Genomic DNA, 20671 nt, shown 5'->3' on the forward strand with positions numbered 1-20671 from the left:
AGTTTCATTTGTTCTAGGCATCTAGGGTAATTCAAGCATTCGGGCTAATATCCACTTATCAATGAGTGCATACCATGTGTGTTTTTCTGTGATTGGGTAACCTCACTCAGGATGATATTTTCCAGTTCCGACCATTTGTCTATGAATTTCATAAAGTCATTGTTTTTGATAGCTGAGTAATATTCCATTGTGTAGATGTACCACATTTTCTGTATCCATTCCTCTGTTGAAGGGCATCTGGGTTCTTTCCAGCTTCTGGCTATTATAAATAAGGCTGCTATGAAGATCAGTGGAGCACGTGTCTTTTTTATATGTTGGGGCATCTTTTGGGTATATGCCCAAGAGAGGTATAGCTGGATCCTCAGGCAGTTCAATATCCAATTGTCTGAGGAACCTCCAGACTGATTTCCAGAATGGTTGTACCAGTCTGCAATCCCACCAACAATGGAGGAGTGTTCCTCTTTCTCCGCATCCTCACCAGCATTTGCTGTCACCTGAGTTTTTGATCTTAGCCATTCTCACTGGTGTGAGGTGAAATCTCAGGGTTGTTTTGATTTGCATTTCCCTTATGACTAAAGATGTTGAACATTTCTTTAGGTGTTTCTCAGCCATTCAGCATTCCTCAGCTGTGAATTCTTTGTTTAGCTCTGAACCCCATTTTTTAATAGGGTTATTTGTCTCCCTGCGGTCTAACTTCTTGAGTTCTTTGTATATTTTGGATATAAGGCCTCTATCTGTTGTAGGATTGGTAAAGATCTTTTCCCAATCTGTTGGTTGCCGTTTTGTCCTAACCACAGTGTCCTTTGCCTTACAAAATCTTTTCAGTTTTATGCAATCCCATTTGTCAATTCTTGATCATAGAGCATAAGCCATTGGTGTTTTGTTCAGGAAATTTTTTCCAGTGCCCATGTGTTCCAGATGCTTCTCTAGTTTTTCTTCTATTAGTTTGAGTGTATCAGGTTTGATGTGGAGGTCCTTGATCCACTTGGACTTAAGCTTTGTACAGGGTGATAAGCATGGATCGATCTGCATTCTTCTACATGTTGACCTCCAGTTGAACCAGCACCATTTGCTGAAAATGCTATCTTTTTTCCATTGGATGGTTTTGGCTCCTTTGTCAAAAATCAAGTGCCCATAGGTGTGTGGGTTCATTTCTGGGTCTTCAATTCTGTTCCATTGGTCTATCTGTCTGTCTCTGTACCAATACCATGCAGTTTTTATCACTACTGCTCTGTAATACTGCTTGAGTTCAGGGATAGTGATTCCCCCTGAAGTCCTTTTATTGTTGAGGATAGTTTTAGCTATCCTGGGTTTTTTGGTATTCCAGATGAATTTGCAAATTGTTCTGTCTAACTCTTTGAAGAATTGGATTGGTATTTTGATGGGGATTGCATTGAATCTGTAGATCGCTTTTGGTAAAATGGCCATTTTTACTATATTCATCCTGCCAATCCATGAGCATGGGAGATCTTTCCATCTTCTGAGGTCTTCTTCAATTTCTTTCTTCAGAGTCTTGAAGTTCTTGTTGTACAAATCTTTTACTTGCTTGGTTAAAGTCACACCGAGGTACTTAATATTATTTGGGTCTATTATGAAGCGTGTTGTTTCCCTAATTTCTTTCTCGGCTTGTTTCTCTTTTGTATAGAGGAAGGCTACTGATTTATTTGAATTAATTTTATACCCAGCCACTTTGCTGAAGTTGTTTATCAGCTTTAGTAGTTCTCTGGTGGAACTTTTGGGATCACTTAAATATACTATCATATCATCTGCAAATAGTGATATTTTGACTTCTTCTTTTCCGATCTGTATCCCCTTGACCTCCTTTTGTTGTCTGATTGCTCTGGCTAGAACTTCAAGAACTATATTGAATAAGTAGGGAGAGAGTGGGCAGCCTTGTCTAGTCCCTGATTTTAGTGGGATTGCTTCAAGTTTCTCTCCATTTAGTTTAATGTTAGCAACTGGTTTGCTGTATATGGCTTTTACTATGTTTAGGTATGGGCCTTGAATTCCTATTCTTTCCAGGACTTTTATCATGAAGGGGTGTTGAATTTTGTCAAATGCTTTCTCAGCATCTAATGAAATGATCATGTGGTTTTGTTCTTTCAGTTTGTTTATATAATGGATCACGTTGATGGTTTTCCATATATTAAACCATCCCTGCATGCCTGGGATGAAGCCTACTTGGTCATGGTGGATGATTGTTTTGATGTGCTCTTGGATTCGGTTTGCCAGAATTTTATTGAGCATTTTTGCGTCGATATTCATAAAGGATATTGGTCTGAAGTTCTCTTTCTTTGTTGGGTCTTTGTGTGGTTTAGGTATAAGAGTAATTGTGGCTTCATAGAAGGAATTCGGGAGTGATCCATCTGTTTCAATTTTGTGGAATAGTTTGGATAATATTGGTACGAGGTCTTCTATGAAGGTTTGATAGAATTCTGCACTAAACCCGTCTGGACCTGGGCTCTTTTTGGTTGGGAGACCTTTAATGACAGCTTCTATTTCCTTAGGAGTTATGGGGTTGTTTAACTGGTTTATCTGTTCCTGATTTAACTTCGATACCTGGTATCTGTCTAGGAAATTGTCCATTTCCTGTAGATTTTCAAGTTTTGTTGAATATAGGCTTTTATAGTAAGATCTGATGATTTTTTGAATTTCCTCTGAATCTGTAGTTATGTCTCCCTTTTCATTTCTGATTTTGTTAATTTGGATACGCTCTCTGGGTCCTCTCGTTAGTCTGGCTAAGGGTTTATCTATCTTGTTGATTTTCTCAAAGAACCAACTTTTGGTTCTGTTGATTCTTTCTATGGTCCTTTTTGTTTCTACTTGGTTGATGTCAGCTCTGAGTTTGATTATTTCCTGCCTTCTACTCCTCCTTTGCGTATTTGCTTCTTTTTGTTCTAGAGATCTTAGGTGTGCTGTCAAGCTGCTGACATATGTTCTTTCCTGTTTCTTTCTGCAGGCACTCAGCGCTATGAGTTTTCCTCTTAGCGCAGCTTTCATTGTTTCCCATAAGTTTGTGTATGTTGTACCTTCATTTTCATTAAATTCTAAAAAGTCTTTAATTTCTTTCTTTATTTCTTCCTTGACCAGGTTATCATTGAGTAGAGCACTGTTCAATTTCCATGTATATGTGGGCATTCTTCCCTTATTGATATTGAAGACCAGTTTTAGGCCGTGGTGGTCCGATAGCACGCATGGGATTATTTCTATCTTTCTGTACCTGTCGAGGCCCGTTTGTTGACCAATTATATGGTCAGTTTTGGAGAAAGTACCATGAGCTGAGAAGAAGGTATATCCTTTTGCTTTAGGATAGAATGTTCTGTAAATATCTGTTAAGTCCATTTGGCTCATGACTTCTCTTAGTCTGTCTACGTCTCTGTTTAATTTCTGTTTCCATGATCTGTTCATTGATGAGAGTGGGGTGTTGAAGTCTCCTACTATTATTGTGTGAGGTGCAATGTGTGTTTTGAGCTTTATTAAGGTTTCTTTTACGTATGTAGGTGCCCTTGTATTTGGGGCATAGATATTTAGGATTGAGGATTGAGAGTTCATCTTGGTGGATTTTTCCTTTGATGAATATGAAGTGTCCTTCCTTATCTTTTTTGATGAATTTTAGTTGGAAATTGATTTTATTTGATATTAGAATGGCTACTCCAGCTTGCTTCTTCTGACCATTTGCTTGGAAAATTGTTTTCCAGCCTTTCACTCTGAGGTAGTGTCTGTCTTTGTCTCTGAGATGTGTTTCCTGTAGGCAGCAGAATGCAGGGTCCTCGTTGCGTATCCAGTTTGTTACATCTATGTCTTTTTATTGGGGAGTTGAGGCCATTGATGTTGAGAGATATTAAGGAATAGTGATTATTGCTTCCTGTTATATTCATATTTGGATGTGAGGTTATGTTTGTGTGCTTTTCTTCTCTTTGTTTTGTTGCTAAGACGATTAGTTTCTTGTTTCTTCTAGGGTATAGCTTGCCTCCTTATGTTGGGCTTTACCATTTATTATCCTTTGTAGTGCTGGATTTGTAGAAAGATATTGTGTAAATTTGGTTTTGTCATGGAATATCTTGGTTTCTCCATCTATGTTAATTGAGAGTTTTGCAGGATACAGTAACCTGGGCTGGCATTTGTGTTCTCTTAGGGTCTGTATGACATCTGTCCAGGATCTTCTGGCCTTCATAGTTTCTGGCGAGAAGTCTCCTGTGATTCTGATAGGTCTGCCTTTATATGTTACTTGACCTTTTTCCCTTACTGCTTTTAATATTCTTTCTTCATTTTGTGCATTTGGTGTTTTGACTATTATGTGACGGGAGGTGTTTCTTTTCTGGTCCAATCTATTTGGAGTTCTGTAGGCTTCTTGTATGCCTATGGGTATCTCTTTTTTTAGGTTAGGGAAGTTTTCTTCTATGATTTTGTTGAAGATATTTACTGGTCCTTTGAGCTGGGAGTCTTCACTCTCTTCTATACCTATTATCCTTAGGTTTGATCTTCTCATTGAGTCCTGGATTTCCTGTATGTTTTGGACCAGTAGCTTTTTCCGCTTTACATTATCTTTGACAGTTGAGTCAATGATTTCTATGGAATCTTCTGCTCCTGAGATTCTCTCTTCCATCTCTTGTATTCTGTTGGTGAAGCTTGTATCTACAGCTCCTTGTCTCTTCTTTTGGTTTTCTATATCCAGGGTTGTTTCCATGTGTTCTTTCTTGATTGCTTCTATTTCCATTTTTAATTCCTTCAACTGTTTGATTGTGTTTTCCTGGAATTCTTTCAGGGATTTTTGCGATTCCTCTCTGTAGGCTTCTACTTGTTTATTAATGTTTTCCTGTGTTTCCCTAAGTGTGTTCATGTCTTTCTTGAAGTCCTCCAGCATCATGATCAAATATGATTTTGAAACTAGATCTTGCTTTTCTGGTGTGTTTGGATATTCCGTGTTTGCTTTGGTGGGAGAATTGGGCTCCGATGATGCCAGGTAGTCTTGGTTTCTGTTGCTTGGGTTCCTGCGCTTGCCTCTCGCCATCAGATTATCTCTAGTGTTACTTTGTTCTGCTATTTCTGACAGTGGCTAGACTGTCCTATAAGCCTGTGTGTCAGGAGTGCTGTAGACCTGTTTTCCTGTTTTCTTTCAGCCAGTTATGGGGACAGAGTGTTCTGCTTTCGGGCGTGTAGTTTTTCCTCTCTACAGGTCTTCAGCTGTTCCTGTGGGCCTGTGTCTTGAGTTCACCAGGCAGGTCTCTTGCAGCAGAAAAGTTGGTCTTACCTGTGGTCCCGAGGCTCAAGTTCGCTCGCGGGGTGCTGCCCGTGAGCTCTCTGTGGCGGCAGCAACCAGGAAGATCTGAGCCACTCTTTCCGGGAGCCTCCGTGCACCAGGGTTCCAGATGGCGTTTCGTGTTTTCCTCTGGAATCAGTAACGTGTGCAGAGTGCAGTCTCTTCTGGTTTCCCAGGCGTGTCTGCCTCTCTGTAGGTTTAGCTCTCCCTCCCATGGGATTTGGGTGCAGAGAACTGTTTATCTGGTCTGTTTCCTTCAGGTTCAGGCGGTGTCTCAGGCACAGGGTTCCTGCCGCTCCTGGGCCCTCCCCCACAGGAACCCAGAGGCCGTATACAGTTTCCTCTTGGGCCAGGGATGTGGGCAGGGGTGGGCAGTGTTGGTGGTCTCTTCCGCTCTGCAGCCTCAGGAGTGCCCACCTGACCAGGCGGTGAGGTCTCTCTCCCACGGGGTTTGGGAGCAGAGAGCTGCTGCGGGCCGGGATCCGAGGGTGTGGCGGAGGTGAAGCTTTAATACCGTGTTAAACGAACATCGTTTCCAAGTCCCGTCTTTCATAAACCTTGTTTTCGGGTAGGGCAGAAATTATTCTGCTGCAGGATTTCTGTCATTCCATGTAGCTTGCTCTGTGTCTTCTTTGTCAATAGTCCTGTATCTGTCCAGAAAAAAAATTATTTTGATTCTTTGAGCCAGAATCTATGTATTCCTGCCTGCTCTGGAACTCACTATGTAGAACAGGCTGGCCTTGAACTCACTGAAATCTATGTTTCTCTGCCTTCTGAATGCTGGGATTAGAGGCGGGCAGAAATGTACAGAAATTTTTAACTGTTTTTGCTGCAAGTCACCACTAGTATAAGAGATACCATTTTTATTATTTAATCATTTTAATAAGAATCTACCTCGTCAGACATGAAGGTTGCATCTTGCTTTAAAAAAAAGAAAATAACTATATTTTTCCTTTATTTTTATTCACTTCCGAATCACTCATTTTGAATGAATCTGCTTGCTTTCTGACACAATCAAATATTGTTCTCTTTCAAGACTGCTCCCTGGACACATTGGCACTTGTTTTGACAATGTGTCTAGAATTTATTCAGTGTTGTTTAATGTTGTGTCTTCTGTTTTACGTTCCTTTAAAGGAGCATCTCAGCGCATCTTTTCTGCTCAAGATTTTAAACTTCTGAATCTTATAATTTTATTTAAAAATTATTTTTAAAAATTGTCATTTTCTTTCATTGAATAATGATGGGTTTAGCACATCTCTTCCTTTTTCTGCCTAACCACCCATCAGCCTTTGCTGTGACTTCCTTTCCTTTCTGAGCTCCGTGTAACCTAACCTTCTAATACCCAGGCTAGTCAGTGTGCCCTGTGACTCACAGATGTCACTGTGTTTTTTCAGTATAAAGATTCGAATCAATCCTTATTCAGTAAAATACTTCAGAAATAATCCAAAAAAACTCAAATGTTCTATTATTTCGCTTTTTTTTTAGTAGAATCTCAGTTGATGATAAAATTTTTCATCTTTGGGGCAGATGATAATTACCACTCTGTCCGTAAGTCGCCTAATGCCTCCTTCCCTGACATGTCTCTCCTGCTGATTCCTCTGTTCTGTTCTCTTCGCCCACCCTGTCTTCATCATGGTCCTTCCAAATCCTTCATTGCTTCTTTCATATGTGCTCATTTCCATAATCACATTTCCCAGATGTATGTCATATGTGACACTTTCCTATGAAGAAACCAAACACATACACACAACTCTCTCTCTCTCTCTCTCTCTCTCTCTCTCTCTCTCTCTCTCTTTCTCTCTCTCTGTCTCTCTCTCTTTTTCTCTCTCTCTCTCTCAAACACACACACATACACAAACTCACATACAGACACACACATACATACACATATACATACATACCACACACACCACACACACATACACACACATTCATGAACATACATACGCATACATACAGAGAGACATACACATACACCACACACATATATACACACACACACTCATACACACACATACCCACATGCATACATAAGCCACACACACATAATACACTCATATACACACACACATACACACACATACACACACATACCCACATGCATACATAAACCACACACACATAATACACTCATACATATACACTCATACAAACACATACACACACACACACACACACACACACACGCATGCACGTCTACTCACTTCAGGGAGGGAAAACACAATAAACCAGAGTGATATTTGCACGAGAGTCAACTATGTAAAACACAGTTTTCACTGGGATTACTAACAAGGGTTTCTTACAGGAGCAGATATGACTCAAAACAGTACTATCACCAAAATGGCCACCCAATTACCCATTGTGACTGATAAAAGCCCATGAGCTCTGTGTACAACTTGCAGGCAGCTGCTGAAGTCCCAGAATCTCCTCCGGGCATGGGGTTGGTCACAATCCTTGATGGCAGGGTTGTTGTTGCTGTTGTTTTGCCTGTAGAATGTGTTGTAGAGCACTGCATTTGTCTCTTTCCTACATTTTCCTGAGGTGTCTTCATATTTTGAATATTGTTCACAATGTTCCTCTGCATTTATTTATTCCATGCTCTACCCTTCCATGGCCTCTGTGGCCACTCCCTGTGGTTTGCGATTTCCTTCTGCATATTTCCATGTACACAGGCGTGCGGCTTTTCTTGAGAATTTCATGTAGATTTTTTTCATGGTGTGGCTACCCCACTCATCTTGTCATACTGTCCAGACAGACTCGAATGCTTGCAGTCCACGTCACTCAACAACTAAGTCCACATCACTCAATAACTAAATCCACATCTTGCCTTTCAATGCTCGGCAAAGGTCCTTCCTCAAGTTTACATCATAGTGTTAAGTCAGCACCTTCAGTGTAGTTTCATTCTTCTGTTACATGAAATTTTTCTTGACTTGGGAGACTAAGATGCGTGGTTTATATTGCTGGATGGGGGATGCACAGTTGCCCTTCCTCTTTGGTCAGATTTGTGCCCTGTTCCAAGTGTGGCTCGTGGAACATCTTACTATTCTCTTAGAAAAACGAAAATGTTCTTGATAAAATCCCTCAAAAATAGCAAGATCATTTCTTTCCCTATTTGACACATTCGTTAATTTGGTCAACCTTTATAACACAGGATTATAAGCGTCTGTGAACCTAGTGTATATTACTTTTTATTTTCTTTTGTTTATATTTAAAAAGAAAACTACTTTAAATTTATTGGAAGTAGAAAACTCAAGGTTCTGTTTTTCTCAAAGTTTGTTTGTTTGTTTGTTTATTTGACTGATTAATGACTGATTGATTGGTGATGATTGATGATATTGATGATGATTGATGATTGATTGATTGTTTATTCTAAATTGTTTTGTCCTGTTTGGCTTCTAACAGAGACAAACAAATTTTTCCCTATAAAATCTAGATTTTCTATCTTGCTCAATAAAATAATATTTAATAAAAACTAAGTCCAAACCAAAGGAATACATTTTTTAGGAAATTATTCAAACATTCTAATCACTCTATCCAGTCTTGCTAGAGCAAGTCTCTAGGGTTCTGTTGTAAAATATCATAAGATAGTTGGTGACATCAGCCTTTAACCTTCAGTTTGGCATTTAAAAAGAAACCACCATTAATGTTTTTCTAAATTATTTGAAAAATGAAAAATAAAATAAACTATTTTTATTAAAAACTAAAGTCATTGTATAAGAAAATATTAATTGTAATTATATTTAACTGTACTAAAATAGTATGAGAAATCGATTTTTTCTTATTTTTGATAGTTTTTCATTCTATCGTGTAACATTTATATACTTAAGTATTTGATAACTTACACCACAATTTATTCTAATATTCTCACCACAAATTTCCTACTGTTATCTTATATTTCAGGTTAGTGGGATGGTTCGGCCATGAACTCAGTACAAGATTTAACATGGATAACAGTAAGTACACTGGACCTCACGCATTTCTGTTTTCACTTCACTCTGATTTTCGACTCCCTTTGTATCCCATGCAGTAGACGTGCCCCGTGGAGAATGCACTTTGAAAATGTCACTGTGGTTTCCAAAATAAGAAATGACATTTCAGTATGTAAGGCTAAGTGTTTATAGATTTAGCATGATTTTGCATTTCATCCCTTTGAAGAGAGATTAAAGGAAATGAAATCTAGCCTGTGGCTCATGTGGCTTGGTCAGATTCCTCAGTCGGAATGGCCAAAGCACAAGCAGTGAAGGCAGGGGGCAACTTGGTGATTGAGGCCAGAGGCAGAACAACATGAGCGTCCATCCCACTTTGCTGCTTAATAGTTTTATGATCATGCCAGACATTGTGCTTTCTGTTCCTCGTATCTAATGTGAATAATGGTGGCTTCAGTGTTGGTTTAAGAGTAAGTGAAATTCAAGACTCCGACCTCAAGGGCACACGACAGTACTTTAGACAAATGTTCACTTGGATTCCTTGTCCCAAACATTCTCTTGCTGTGACATTTGCCATGTACCAAAGAGGAGATGCACACCCTATAAGGATGTACATCTTTGGTAGTAAGGAAGCTCTGTCACGTCCTAGGGTCACATCTGACACCCCCCCCCACTCCAGTGCTGGTATTCCAGCCTTCTAGAACACAGAAGGCATCCGGAGCATTTGCCAGTTAAATATAAACTCTGTCTTAGCGTGCATCCATAACGTAAGAACTGTTCGCATGCCTTTAAATTGGCAGCAGCCAGGTTGCAATAGTCCTAACGGGCAGTCCCGGTCAGATCAGAAGCCAGTAATGTAACCAGGCTGCTAGCCTCTGCTGACACTAACTGTCATGGCGGTCTGGTCACCATCTGAGCCATGGTTGTTGGTTTGTTTGCTTTTTACCAGTCATGAGGGGATTTGCTTAGGTCACAAACAGAACGGGCCTTCTTTCTGTGACACAGGAGATGGGAAGTATTTTAAGCTGTTCTGCTGAGCTCTGTTTTGTGGCCCTAAATCAGACATGGAGGCACATAGAAGTCACCGAGACCACTGTCCAATACACTTTTGTTTAAAACAAAACTATTTGATACCAGGTAGTAGATTGGACTTTTGCGTGCTGGTCTTATTTCAACTACCTCAAAGTTTGATGTCTTTCCAAAGACTCATGCTGTTTAACACGTTCTTCTTGAATTTAAGTTAGTTTCTAGTCGCCCTAATGTTATTAAATTTAAGTTATTTAGTTCAACAGACTTAGGCACATTCAGGGAATACCTGCTATTCTTTATCTTCAAACTTAACATACACAGGCAGATCTTTCATCTACCCTCCTTTTTCTAAGAAAGCCATGTGACCTAATAAAAATCCTAGAGCTACAAATCACCTTTCTGGGTCAATGTGCGTAACTCAGGGTAACAGGCCTTCAGAGCCTGCTGTTCTCACATGACATATCATTTATAAAAGTTTTTAAACCCTGGTGTAAAAGAGAAGCACTGGCTTGGAACCAGGAACATGGAGTGTAGGATTTAGACCATTTTTTATCTTCTGTGTATGGTTCTAGTGTCAAGCCAGCTGACAGCATTGAGACTGAGTCGTAAAAATGGCCACTGGATTGGAAACATGTCAGAATTTCCCCTTTTCCAGATTTCTTTTACATAATTTAGGAACGCCACCTAGGAGGAAAACGGTCTTAATATTGACTTCTGTATTGTTATAGGCCCCCTTTAAAAGTATGTTCTACATAATGACATCATATTAAATTTTCAGAACTACAATTAATCCCCGGGGTCAATGGATTCCGAATTTCCAACCCTCCCATTCTGTTGGTCTGCTCCTTGCATGCCAGTTTAGAGGTAAGAGACCTGGGCTTCTGCCTTCCCATCTCCTGTTCTGATTACCTCATGTGACTGTGACAGAAAGATCCCGAGTAAACATAAGTGATGGAAAAAGGCGGCATTTCCTGTTGGGACCGTGACCTTGCGTTTGCTGTATTTGCTAACTGGACCTAGCGTGTAAGGCATGTGTGCTGCTCTTCTACTGAGATGTGCACGGACTTGACTGGGTCAATGCTCATCTTTCCAAAAACCAAATAAGCATGTAATATTTAATTCTAAGTTAATTCCCTCTCATAACTGCTCTTTATGACCCCTACGCATCCTGTCACTACTGGTTCTATAAGTCAAGGAACTACCAAAGTGCCCTGTAAAATGCAACAGGGGACTAAATTTGTAGGCTAGCCAGGGAGAATTAGAGAAAATGTCACTCAACAGATATTGTTCTTATTGGGACAGCTATGGCGTTGTATACATGTATCAATTTTAGAAAGCACTCTATGTTCTTTTAAATTAAATCACACATCTGTCTAAATTGAATTTTACTCAATATCAAGATTTATAAAGTTAGCTATCTTTATATTTATATATCCAAAAGTAGATATAGATAAAAATCATATCTAGAAATCCAAATCATTAGGTCTTTAATATCTATTATTTAGTGATATTCTAAATTAATTCAAGTAAAAATGCTACATATTATTATCACTCGTCACATAAAATTATATAATTTGGGGCTGGCGAGGTGGCTCAGGGATTAAGAATACTGGCTGCTCTTCCAGAAGGCTGAGGTTTGATTCCTGGCACCAACATAGCTGCTCCCAGTCCCAGGGAATCTAGTGTCTTTTCTGGCCTCTGTGGGCACAAGACCCACATGTGGTGCATAAGCATGCACTGCTGAGAAAATATCCATATGCATAAAATAAAAATAAATTTCCAAAGTTATATACTTAATATGAATTGAATGCATTGACTAAAATGTACTTTAAAAAGTTATACAAAATTAACAAATACTATACATTTGAATTTGTTTCCTTAATGTCTTCTAAAAAATCATCTAATTCGTGATATATTAGGAAATCTTGCGCAGGATTTGAGTTTGAAAGGGATGATTGGAAAAGAATCTCTCTTCTAAATCGCAAATACAGCAGTTCCCCATTCTGGCCACTGGATGGCATCCTCAAGTTCCTGCTCTGTACGCATTCACCTCTAGAGAGAGTAAGTCAACTGCCATTCTCATGGTATCCTAGTTTAGAAAGTACCGCCTCAGTTTGACCACTAGATGGAGGAGGTGCTGTTTTCACACTCTTGGACTGTTTTTTGTTTTGATAAAAAACGGAGAAAATGAGAAGATTATTTTGCACCTAGGGGTAACACTTTTTAAAGATTTTTTTTGGAGGAAAAGTCTGTTCAGTACTTGATCCAATGATATTTAATAGTTTTCTAACATTTTTAATAGCTAGTATCCATAAGGAAAAAAAGGTAGTGTTTAATGGTTTTAAAATAGCGAGTATCTCTGCAAGGTTTTAACAGAAAAGCTAAGCCTGAAAGCAGCCAAGACTCCCGCTCGGGAGCTAGGGCGCACGAGCGTTTAGCTCATTTCTTTTGATTTACCTTATCCATACATTCAGAAAGATTTCTTTTTTTTTTCTCAGACTGCATGGCCTACAACTCAGTTGTCTCCACCTTTGAAATGGGGGTGATCCCAGCCTGCGGGGACACACCCTCTCATTTTAGCAAACTGTCTGCACAGAAGGGAGTCGGGTTCTTCTGTATTCTGCTGTGCTGGATTAGAGCCACCCACATCAACTTTCCATGCTCAGACCCAGAGGGCTGACTCGTATTTTTCTGTTTAAGATCTTTAAGTACTGCGCGCTAAGGGCTCAGAGGTGAAGAGCACTGACTGCTCATCCAGAGGTCCTGAGTTCAATTCCCAGCAACCACATGGTGGCTCACAACCATCTGTAACGGAATCTGAGGCCCTCTTCTGGTGTGTCAGAAGACCGCTACAGTGCACTCATATACATTAAATAAACAAATCTTAAAAAAGTAAATCTAATCGTAAACCTACCAAAAGAACCTTAGCAGACACTGGAAGCAGGGCACTAATTCAGCAGCTTCTTGTATTCGTTGTAGCTGTTTACTACCAAGGCTTTGTTATGGCCAAATGTTCATTTTCTTTCTACTTTTAGCTTTTGTAGATTGTAATTGAAATATGGTTATGATACTTTCCTTCCTCCCTTTCCTTCCTCTAGTCCCCCTTTTCAACTTATTCGACGCCCCTCCCCCAAAAGACATCCTCTCTTTTGATTGTTGTTGTTAAACACTACTCAAGCTTTGTATTGGCTAAAGTGGTTCTGAAAAATCCTTCTTCCGTGTTTTTAATCACAAAGACTTAAACTTACAAAAGAACACACACTTCCCTCTGTTATCCTAACTCCTGTGTCTAAGCCATGCCCGCAAGCATTGGGGAGTTAAACTCCTTGGTTTTATTTGTTTATATGTTGTATTTGTTTGTTGCTGGGGCAAAGCCATGCTGTGGAGAAAAGAGACGAAAATGTCCCAGGGAAGGGAATGTAGTAAAGGAAGTGGGTGCAAAGTGAGAAAGGCTGAGTGGTCCAGGAAGCAAGGGGATGGGGAGGGCAAGCTGGAAGAACAGAAGGATAAAGGGCAAACGAAATAAGAGAGATGGCAGGGACTCACCTTACTCAAATATGCCCAATGTTTAAATGAAAGAAATGAATGACTTAACCAGCTTGTCCTACCTACTTAAAAAAAGAAAATCTATCCTATCAACTTAAAAGCAACTGGAGGATTCTATACTTAAAAATCAACTGGACAGGGCCAGGAAGATGGGTCAGCAAGTAAAATGCTTCCTGCACAAACTGGAAAACCCAGGTAAATAAGGTGGAAGGAGCGGACAGAATCTGACCTTCACGTGTGTGTGAACTACAGCATGCACACCTCCATTTAAACTTGGGCTAATATGGCTTTGTTTACAACTATGTTTCCTCAACTGATATCCCTAGAAGTGGTTCTTATTATCAGCTTCCAACGGTCACTTCCTTTCCTGCTGGCCGGCCGTCATTCATAGAGCCATTTAAAATGCGCTGTGCTGAGCAGGAGTAGAGTGAGCCTGGGAAGGAACGGTACTCCACTCTACACTAGACATTAAGGCTGACTTCAAATGCGTGCCACTTTGGTAATGAAGAGGTCTAGAGCAGAGGACCTCAGGATTTCAGAAGTTTCTTCAGTCCTCTGACAACTAAGTTGGACTTTTCATGTATTTTCGAAGTTTTTCAGATTGATTGCATGGTGATGAAGGTCAAGACAGCAGCAAGGACAAAAGCAATGTGTTTCTTCACAGCGCATGGAGACCCAAGTCTGAAATCTTAAGAGAAGCCAGACAGGCATGGTGGCTCACATTTTATATCCCAGCAGTCAGGGGGGCAGAGGCAGAGACAGGTGCATATCTGTGAGTTCCAGGCCCCTAAGGCCCTGTCTCTGAATGAATGAATAAATGAATGAATGGTTAGGGAGAGAGAGAGAGACAGACAGAGAGAGAGAGACAGAGACAGAGACAGAGAGACAGAGAGAGACAGAGACACAGAGACAGAGACACAGAGACAGAGATAGAAAGAAGAAAAGAAGAGGAAGGGGAGAGAAAAGGAGAAATAAAGAAAAAATAATTTAAGAAAAAAAAGAAATCAGAACAATGGAAAACTGTACACACTACATGCTTACCCTGTTTAATAGTATATATCCTTCCTAGCTGAGGGTCTAATCTTCCTACCTTGGGTCTAACTCCCCTAACTTGAGGGTCTAACCTTCCTAGCTTTGTGTTTATTTTACATGATAACTGAAAAGCTCTCAGGGAGAACTTTCCCTCGGGATGGAGACCCTCCAACTCAATGACCAGACCGAGGCCACAGGATGCAATCAGCAAGAGGATTTGGTTTATTGTCGGGATACACAGGCACCTGTGGGCGCTTCAGTCACTCAGGGGACTGGCGCGCCCCATGGAACCAAGGATGGGCTTTTTATAGGATTCTGGGGAGCAGAAGCAAGCATACAGAAGCAGATGCATGGTTACAGGGATATAATTGGTGGATTCTAATGTGGCAAGGGTTCAGCCCGGGGGCAAGTTTCCTAGCTACCTTCCTGAAACATAACGACTGACTTGGCCCCCCAAGGGTTCAGCCCGGGGGCAAGTTTCCTAGTTACCTTCTTGGAACATAACGGCTGACTCGGCCCCCCACCAGGGTGTGGGACCTCTCCCGGGGCTTTTCTCATTGCCAGGCGCTCAACCGCAGTCGTCCTGTTGCCAGGCCTTCAACCATACACATCCTGCTTGGCAGCCGCTGAGTACTCAGTGTTCTAACCTTTCCCTGAACCAGTCATCTTAAGTACAGCCTTGCAAAATGGCGTTACTGCTGCTAAGCTGGGGTCTTTCAATAACAACAAAATTAAGCAACTAGAGATGCCTGCCAGGAATTCTGTTAAAACCTGTAAGATTTTGAAATTGTGTTTTAGCTTCCTATAATTAAATAATTAAATACACACACACACACACACACACACACACACACACACACCAATTATTGAAAGAATGAAATAAAAAAGGGAAATCAGGCCTGTGCTATATTTCTCATCTGACTCTGCTTAACCATTCTTTGGTTTTTGTTTTATTTTGTTTTGTTTTTCCATGCTGGCAAATCCCCTTGGATTTTTTGAATCTGATAGTGAAAAGCTCTCAGGGAGAACTTTCCCTCGGGATGGAGACCCTCCAACTCCAAAGACCAGACCAAGACACCACAGGATGCAATCAGCAAGAGGATTTGGTTTATTGTCGGGATACACAGGCACAAGCACCTGCGGGCGCTTCAGTCACTCGGGGGACTGGCGCGCCCCACGGAACCAAGGATGGGCTTTTATAGGATTTTGGGGAGCAGAAGCAAGCATACAGAAGCAGATGCATGGTTACAGGGATATAATTGGTGGATTCTAATATGGCAAGGGTTCAGCCCGGGGGCAAGTTTCTTAGCTACCTTCTTGGAACATAACGACTGACTCAGCCCCCCACCAGGGTGTGGGACCTCTCCCGGGGCTTTTTTTCATTGTCAGGTGCTCAACTGCAGTCGTCCTGTTGCCAGGCCTTCAACCAAACACATCCTGCTTGGCAGCCGCTGTGTACTCAGTGTTCTAACCTTTCCCTGAACCAGTCATCTTAAGTACAGCCTTGCAAAATGGCATTACTGCTGTTAAGCTGGGGTCTTTCAATAGAAAGGGGCAACTCTGTTTTACACATTACCCTATGTGCATGTTTGAAGACTGGTAGTTGAAGCAGAAATTTTTATAGAATTCTTTACTCAACAAAATACTTTGAGAATATTATAATCTGCAAGTAGAAACTTGTGTGCTAATGTATCTTATAGAATTTGTTTCAAACCTTACTAGCCATGTCTTACTAATCTGTTTCTGACCTTCAAGGGCTATGCTAATCTGAAGCCTCACTGGCTTCCTCCCAGAGGCTCCTGACCACCAGCATCTTGTTTTGCACAAGGAAATTAAACCCCCAGTAGCTTGAATACATCCTAAAGTTGGTGATACGGCACCCAGACCTCACCAAAGACACTTGGAGTTGCTACTACCTGCAGCTGTCTCTGCCTAAAGCAGATGCATTTATTCTTCTCAAATAGTACTTAACATAAGCTATTTCCCAAGCACATGCACTGAAGAGCTAGAACAGGCCCTAGACGCCACCTGTAGCTGGACCTTAACTGAGTGAGTTAACCTGAACTTTCAGCAAATCCAAACCTTATATACTGTACACCCAGAGAAATCTTTGCTTACTATGTCAAGTCTTATTAAAATGCCTTTTCACGCATCCTGTTCCATGTCTTGATGAAATCCAGATACCACCAAATGACATCACCATATTCGTTCTTGATATTTTAGCTTATGTTAAAGCAAAGGACATTAAATGGAATGCCATATATGCCATGCTGTTAAAATGACCCCTAGTTCATACACGGAGGATTCAATTTTTAAACAAGACAGAAAAGCATATCTGTTCTGTCTCTTAACCTTACCACACGAACTACTGTAGACTCTTGACGCTCACTGGGGTAGGCCTGTCGATATTTCACTCAAGTGCCAGAGTTTTGCAAGAAGAGAGGTGAAAGGGAGTGGTGACTAAATTCCTCAGGCAAAATAAATATTTTTGCAACATTATTAGCTTCCCTGAGAAATTCAGCTTCATAATTTAACTTAAAGCACACGAACAAAGAAACATACAAAAAACCAAGCCAGGTGGTGGTGGCACACACCTTTAATCCCAGCACTCAGAAGGCAGAGGCAGATGGATCTCTGAGTTTGAGCCCAGGCTGGTCTACAGAGTTCCAGGATAGCCAGGTCTACACAGTAAAACAAACAAACAAACAAACAAACAAACAAACCAACACCTAAAACATGCTGAGTTGGAAGAAATGTAGTGTTCAGCAGGGCATTACCAGCAACCACATTTTTCACATGTTTCTGTCTTGTTTCGAACTTTAAGTAGACCAAACTGCAGGCAATGATTGAGTACTCTAAAGCAGAAAATTTCTTTTCTCCCAAACATTGTTTAAAGAGCAGTCACACATATTTTCTGTCATGGAAACTACCTTCGCTATTTAATGACAAAGCATTTGAAAGATAACATGTTTCCCTAGAGGAAGTGCTTTCCAAAATGTGATAAAGTTTTATTTGATCACAAAAGGGGATGTTCTTTCCGATGTGTGCTTTACATTGAGGTTCGCTTCTCCATAGATTGGTAGCCACTGCTAATCGGATTGTGATTCTCAGATCTTTCAGCAAGCAACTATGACTGCGCTGAGGAGAAAATCCATTCTGCTGACAGGTTATCTGGAATACTTGCTCAAACATTACCATGGCGGAAATGACACAGAAAACAAGAGGCCAGTTGTGAACATAATCACCCCATCCAGAGCAGAGGAACGAGGCTGCCAGCTGACACTGACCTTTTCCATTTCCAAGAAAGGCGTTTTTAAGGAACTAGAAAAAAGAGGAGTCGTCGTATGTATACAAGTTTTTGTCTTGCATTTCACCATGGTTTCTCTTCCGGTTCCAGGTTGAGATAAGTCTTAGGTTACTAAAGTTATCCTTTATTGCATATCCTTCTAGTCAACCCGTCAGGATAAGTCTAACATGAACGTAGCACTCAGCACCATCCCTCATGGATAGCCACAAGGGCAAATCTTGCTACTGAGAAATAGTCCTGTGTTACTGATTCAGCTTTTTAACAGATAGGCAAGGATATGCTTTATCTGACTCAGTGAAGACAAAGTTTTCACTAGCATATATATATATATATATATATATATATATATATACTTTCATACATATCAGGTCTTACACATATGGAGTAATTTATAGAGTTAATGATAAACCTTTTATGCCTTGTTGAAAAAGTAATACAACCTACCCTCTTTTGGTTGACTAAACTAAATTACTCTCATTTTATCAGTTCAACCTAAAACAATGTGGTGACATTTCTCAGGAATGGGACTAAGGCAAAGAATGTTTACTGTAGTTTAAAGCCTGTGTTGCTTGTTTATGTCTGTATATGATAAGTTTATGTAGACTTTTTAGCCTTTTGGGGAGAACTGAAACGTGTTACAGTGTTTAAGGGAAGAGGCATATGGGTTGGGCTGCATTCATTAGTACCCACTGCTTTAGAAAGGTTCCCTGCATCGGGGCTCATGTTATAGTATCAGCACTATAAACCAACCTCCCAACTTGTGTGCTCTCAGGAAATCCATGCTCCTTTGTCTTGAGACATTTCCATCTGTATTTTCAGTTCAATAACACTTCAAAGAGTCATTTATAGGCATGAAAAGGGATAGTATACACAGACTATATTCACTGATAGCTACAATGGACATTTCTTAGAAGTCGGCCATGGTGATGACTAGGCCAGTTAAATTATGTGTTCCTACTTCCAATCCCATCAGCAGTCCCTGGGGCATAAAGACAACTCTTTTCTCCATGGTCCAGGATTAGAGAATTAAATGAAGGGTGCCTTCTAAAGCTTTTAAAACTTCAGTGAGACCCAGGGTTCCGTCCATCCTGGGGCTTACCCTCTGGAAAGCTTTCAAAGACTTTCCAACTTCCAAAGACAACTGCCAGTGACTTTAGAAACACAATTTGGACATTCACATGAAAACCCATTGTTAGTGTCATTACTAAGGGGACAGTTTAGATTAATGGAGATGTAGAGTTTACTAACAATGACAAAAAGGTGCTCATGTATAAAATTTGAGGGAAGTCATGATCAGTATGGAATTTCTATGTGTAGACACGGCCAAGACAGTGACTTTATTTTAATTTTAATTTTAATTTTTTTTCTCTCTCCAGTGTGACAAGCGAGAACCAGAAGGCATCCGGGTGGCCCCGGTTCCTCTCTATAATTCTTTCCATGATGTTTATAAGTTCATCAGACTGCTTACTGCCATACTCGACTCTACAGAAAGAAACTAGCCATGCTTTCTAAATAACTCAAGTAAATCTCACACACTGGGGCTTCCACTTCTACTGCATTTTAGTCATTCAAAAGTCTCCAGAAATTGATGGCATAGAAATGATGATGATTTTATAAACTTACATAAAACCTGGTACATGTTTTAATATCTGTGTCGCTGATGTGCTGTGGACTAAGAAGTCACATTTTACATGACTCCAACCTACAGATGACTGTCTTGATCAGCTGTCACCTTCCATGGTCACTGAAAGGTTGTGTGTTTAATTTGTGACTGAAATGACAACATTAAAATGTATCTGGACTTCTTGTATAAATACTGGAAGTATTACTTTAATTTTGGAGTGCAAGAGTTTTACTTTTAAAACTTGTAATTGAATCATCTGAAATATGTTTGATACTATGATGTTTTATCTCCTGTGTGTGTGTGTGTGTGTGTGTGTGTGTGTGTGTGTGTGTGTGTATCTGTATATACCTATGTAAGTGTCTACGCATAAAGGGTGAGAGTACTTTGGCCCTACATGCTCATGTGAGACTAGAGGTCCACACTAGACATCTTCCTCAATCAATGTTTACATTTTTATTTATTTATTTTTATGTGTATGGGTGTACATCTGTATGTACATCTGTCATGTGTATGCCATGTCTACAAAGGCTAGAAGAGGGCATCAGATCACCTGGGGCTAGAGTTACAGAGCCACTGTGTGGGTACTAGGAATCAAACACAGGTACTCTGCACGAGTACCAATTCTCTTATCCTTTGAAACATCTCTCCAGCCCTTCCACCTCATATTGTGATACAGTATTTCTCCCCAAACCTGGAGCTCACTCCTTCTGATAGTATGGCTGGCCAGTGAGTTTTCAGAGTTTCTCTGTCTCTACACTCCAATGCATGCTGGGTTACACGGAGTTACACCTGGTTCATTGCTGCACATAGACTTTTACATGCCTGCTGGGATCTGAACAAAACCCTTATGTTCATACAGCAACCACTCCATTCACCAAGCTACCCTCCAGTCACTGCTTTTTGATGCCACTACTAGCATGCCTTTATTGGCAAAGTATTCTAAATTT

At 40.4% G+C, this 20671-nt stretch overlaps 1 protein-coding gene across 1 annotated transcript in view; it reads left to right on the plus strand.

The window, feature by feature from the left end:
- Positions 1–19914, plus strand: part of Kynu (kynureninase) — a 150711-nt gene extending 130797 nt beyond the window's left edge. The window contains 4 exon segments of the mRNA NM_053902.2: positions 9161–9213; positions 10994–11079; positions 17905–18135; positions 19477–19914. Of these exon segments, the coding sequence (NP_446354.1) occupies positions 9161–9213; positions 10994–11079; positions 17905–18135; positions 19477–19599 (493 nt within the window). The 3' untranslated portion in view covers positions 19600–19914.
- The last annotated feature ends 757 nt before the right edge of the window (positions 19915–20671 follow it).

Source organism: Rattus norvegicus, chromosome 3 (genome assembly GCF_036323735.1).
Source record: "Rattus norvegicus strain BN/NHsdMcwi chromosome 3, GRCr8, whole genome shotgun sequence".
In the NCBI taxonomy this organism is placed as follows: Eukaryota; Metazoa; Chordata; class Mammalia; order Rodentia; family Muridae; genus Rattus; species Rattus norvegicus.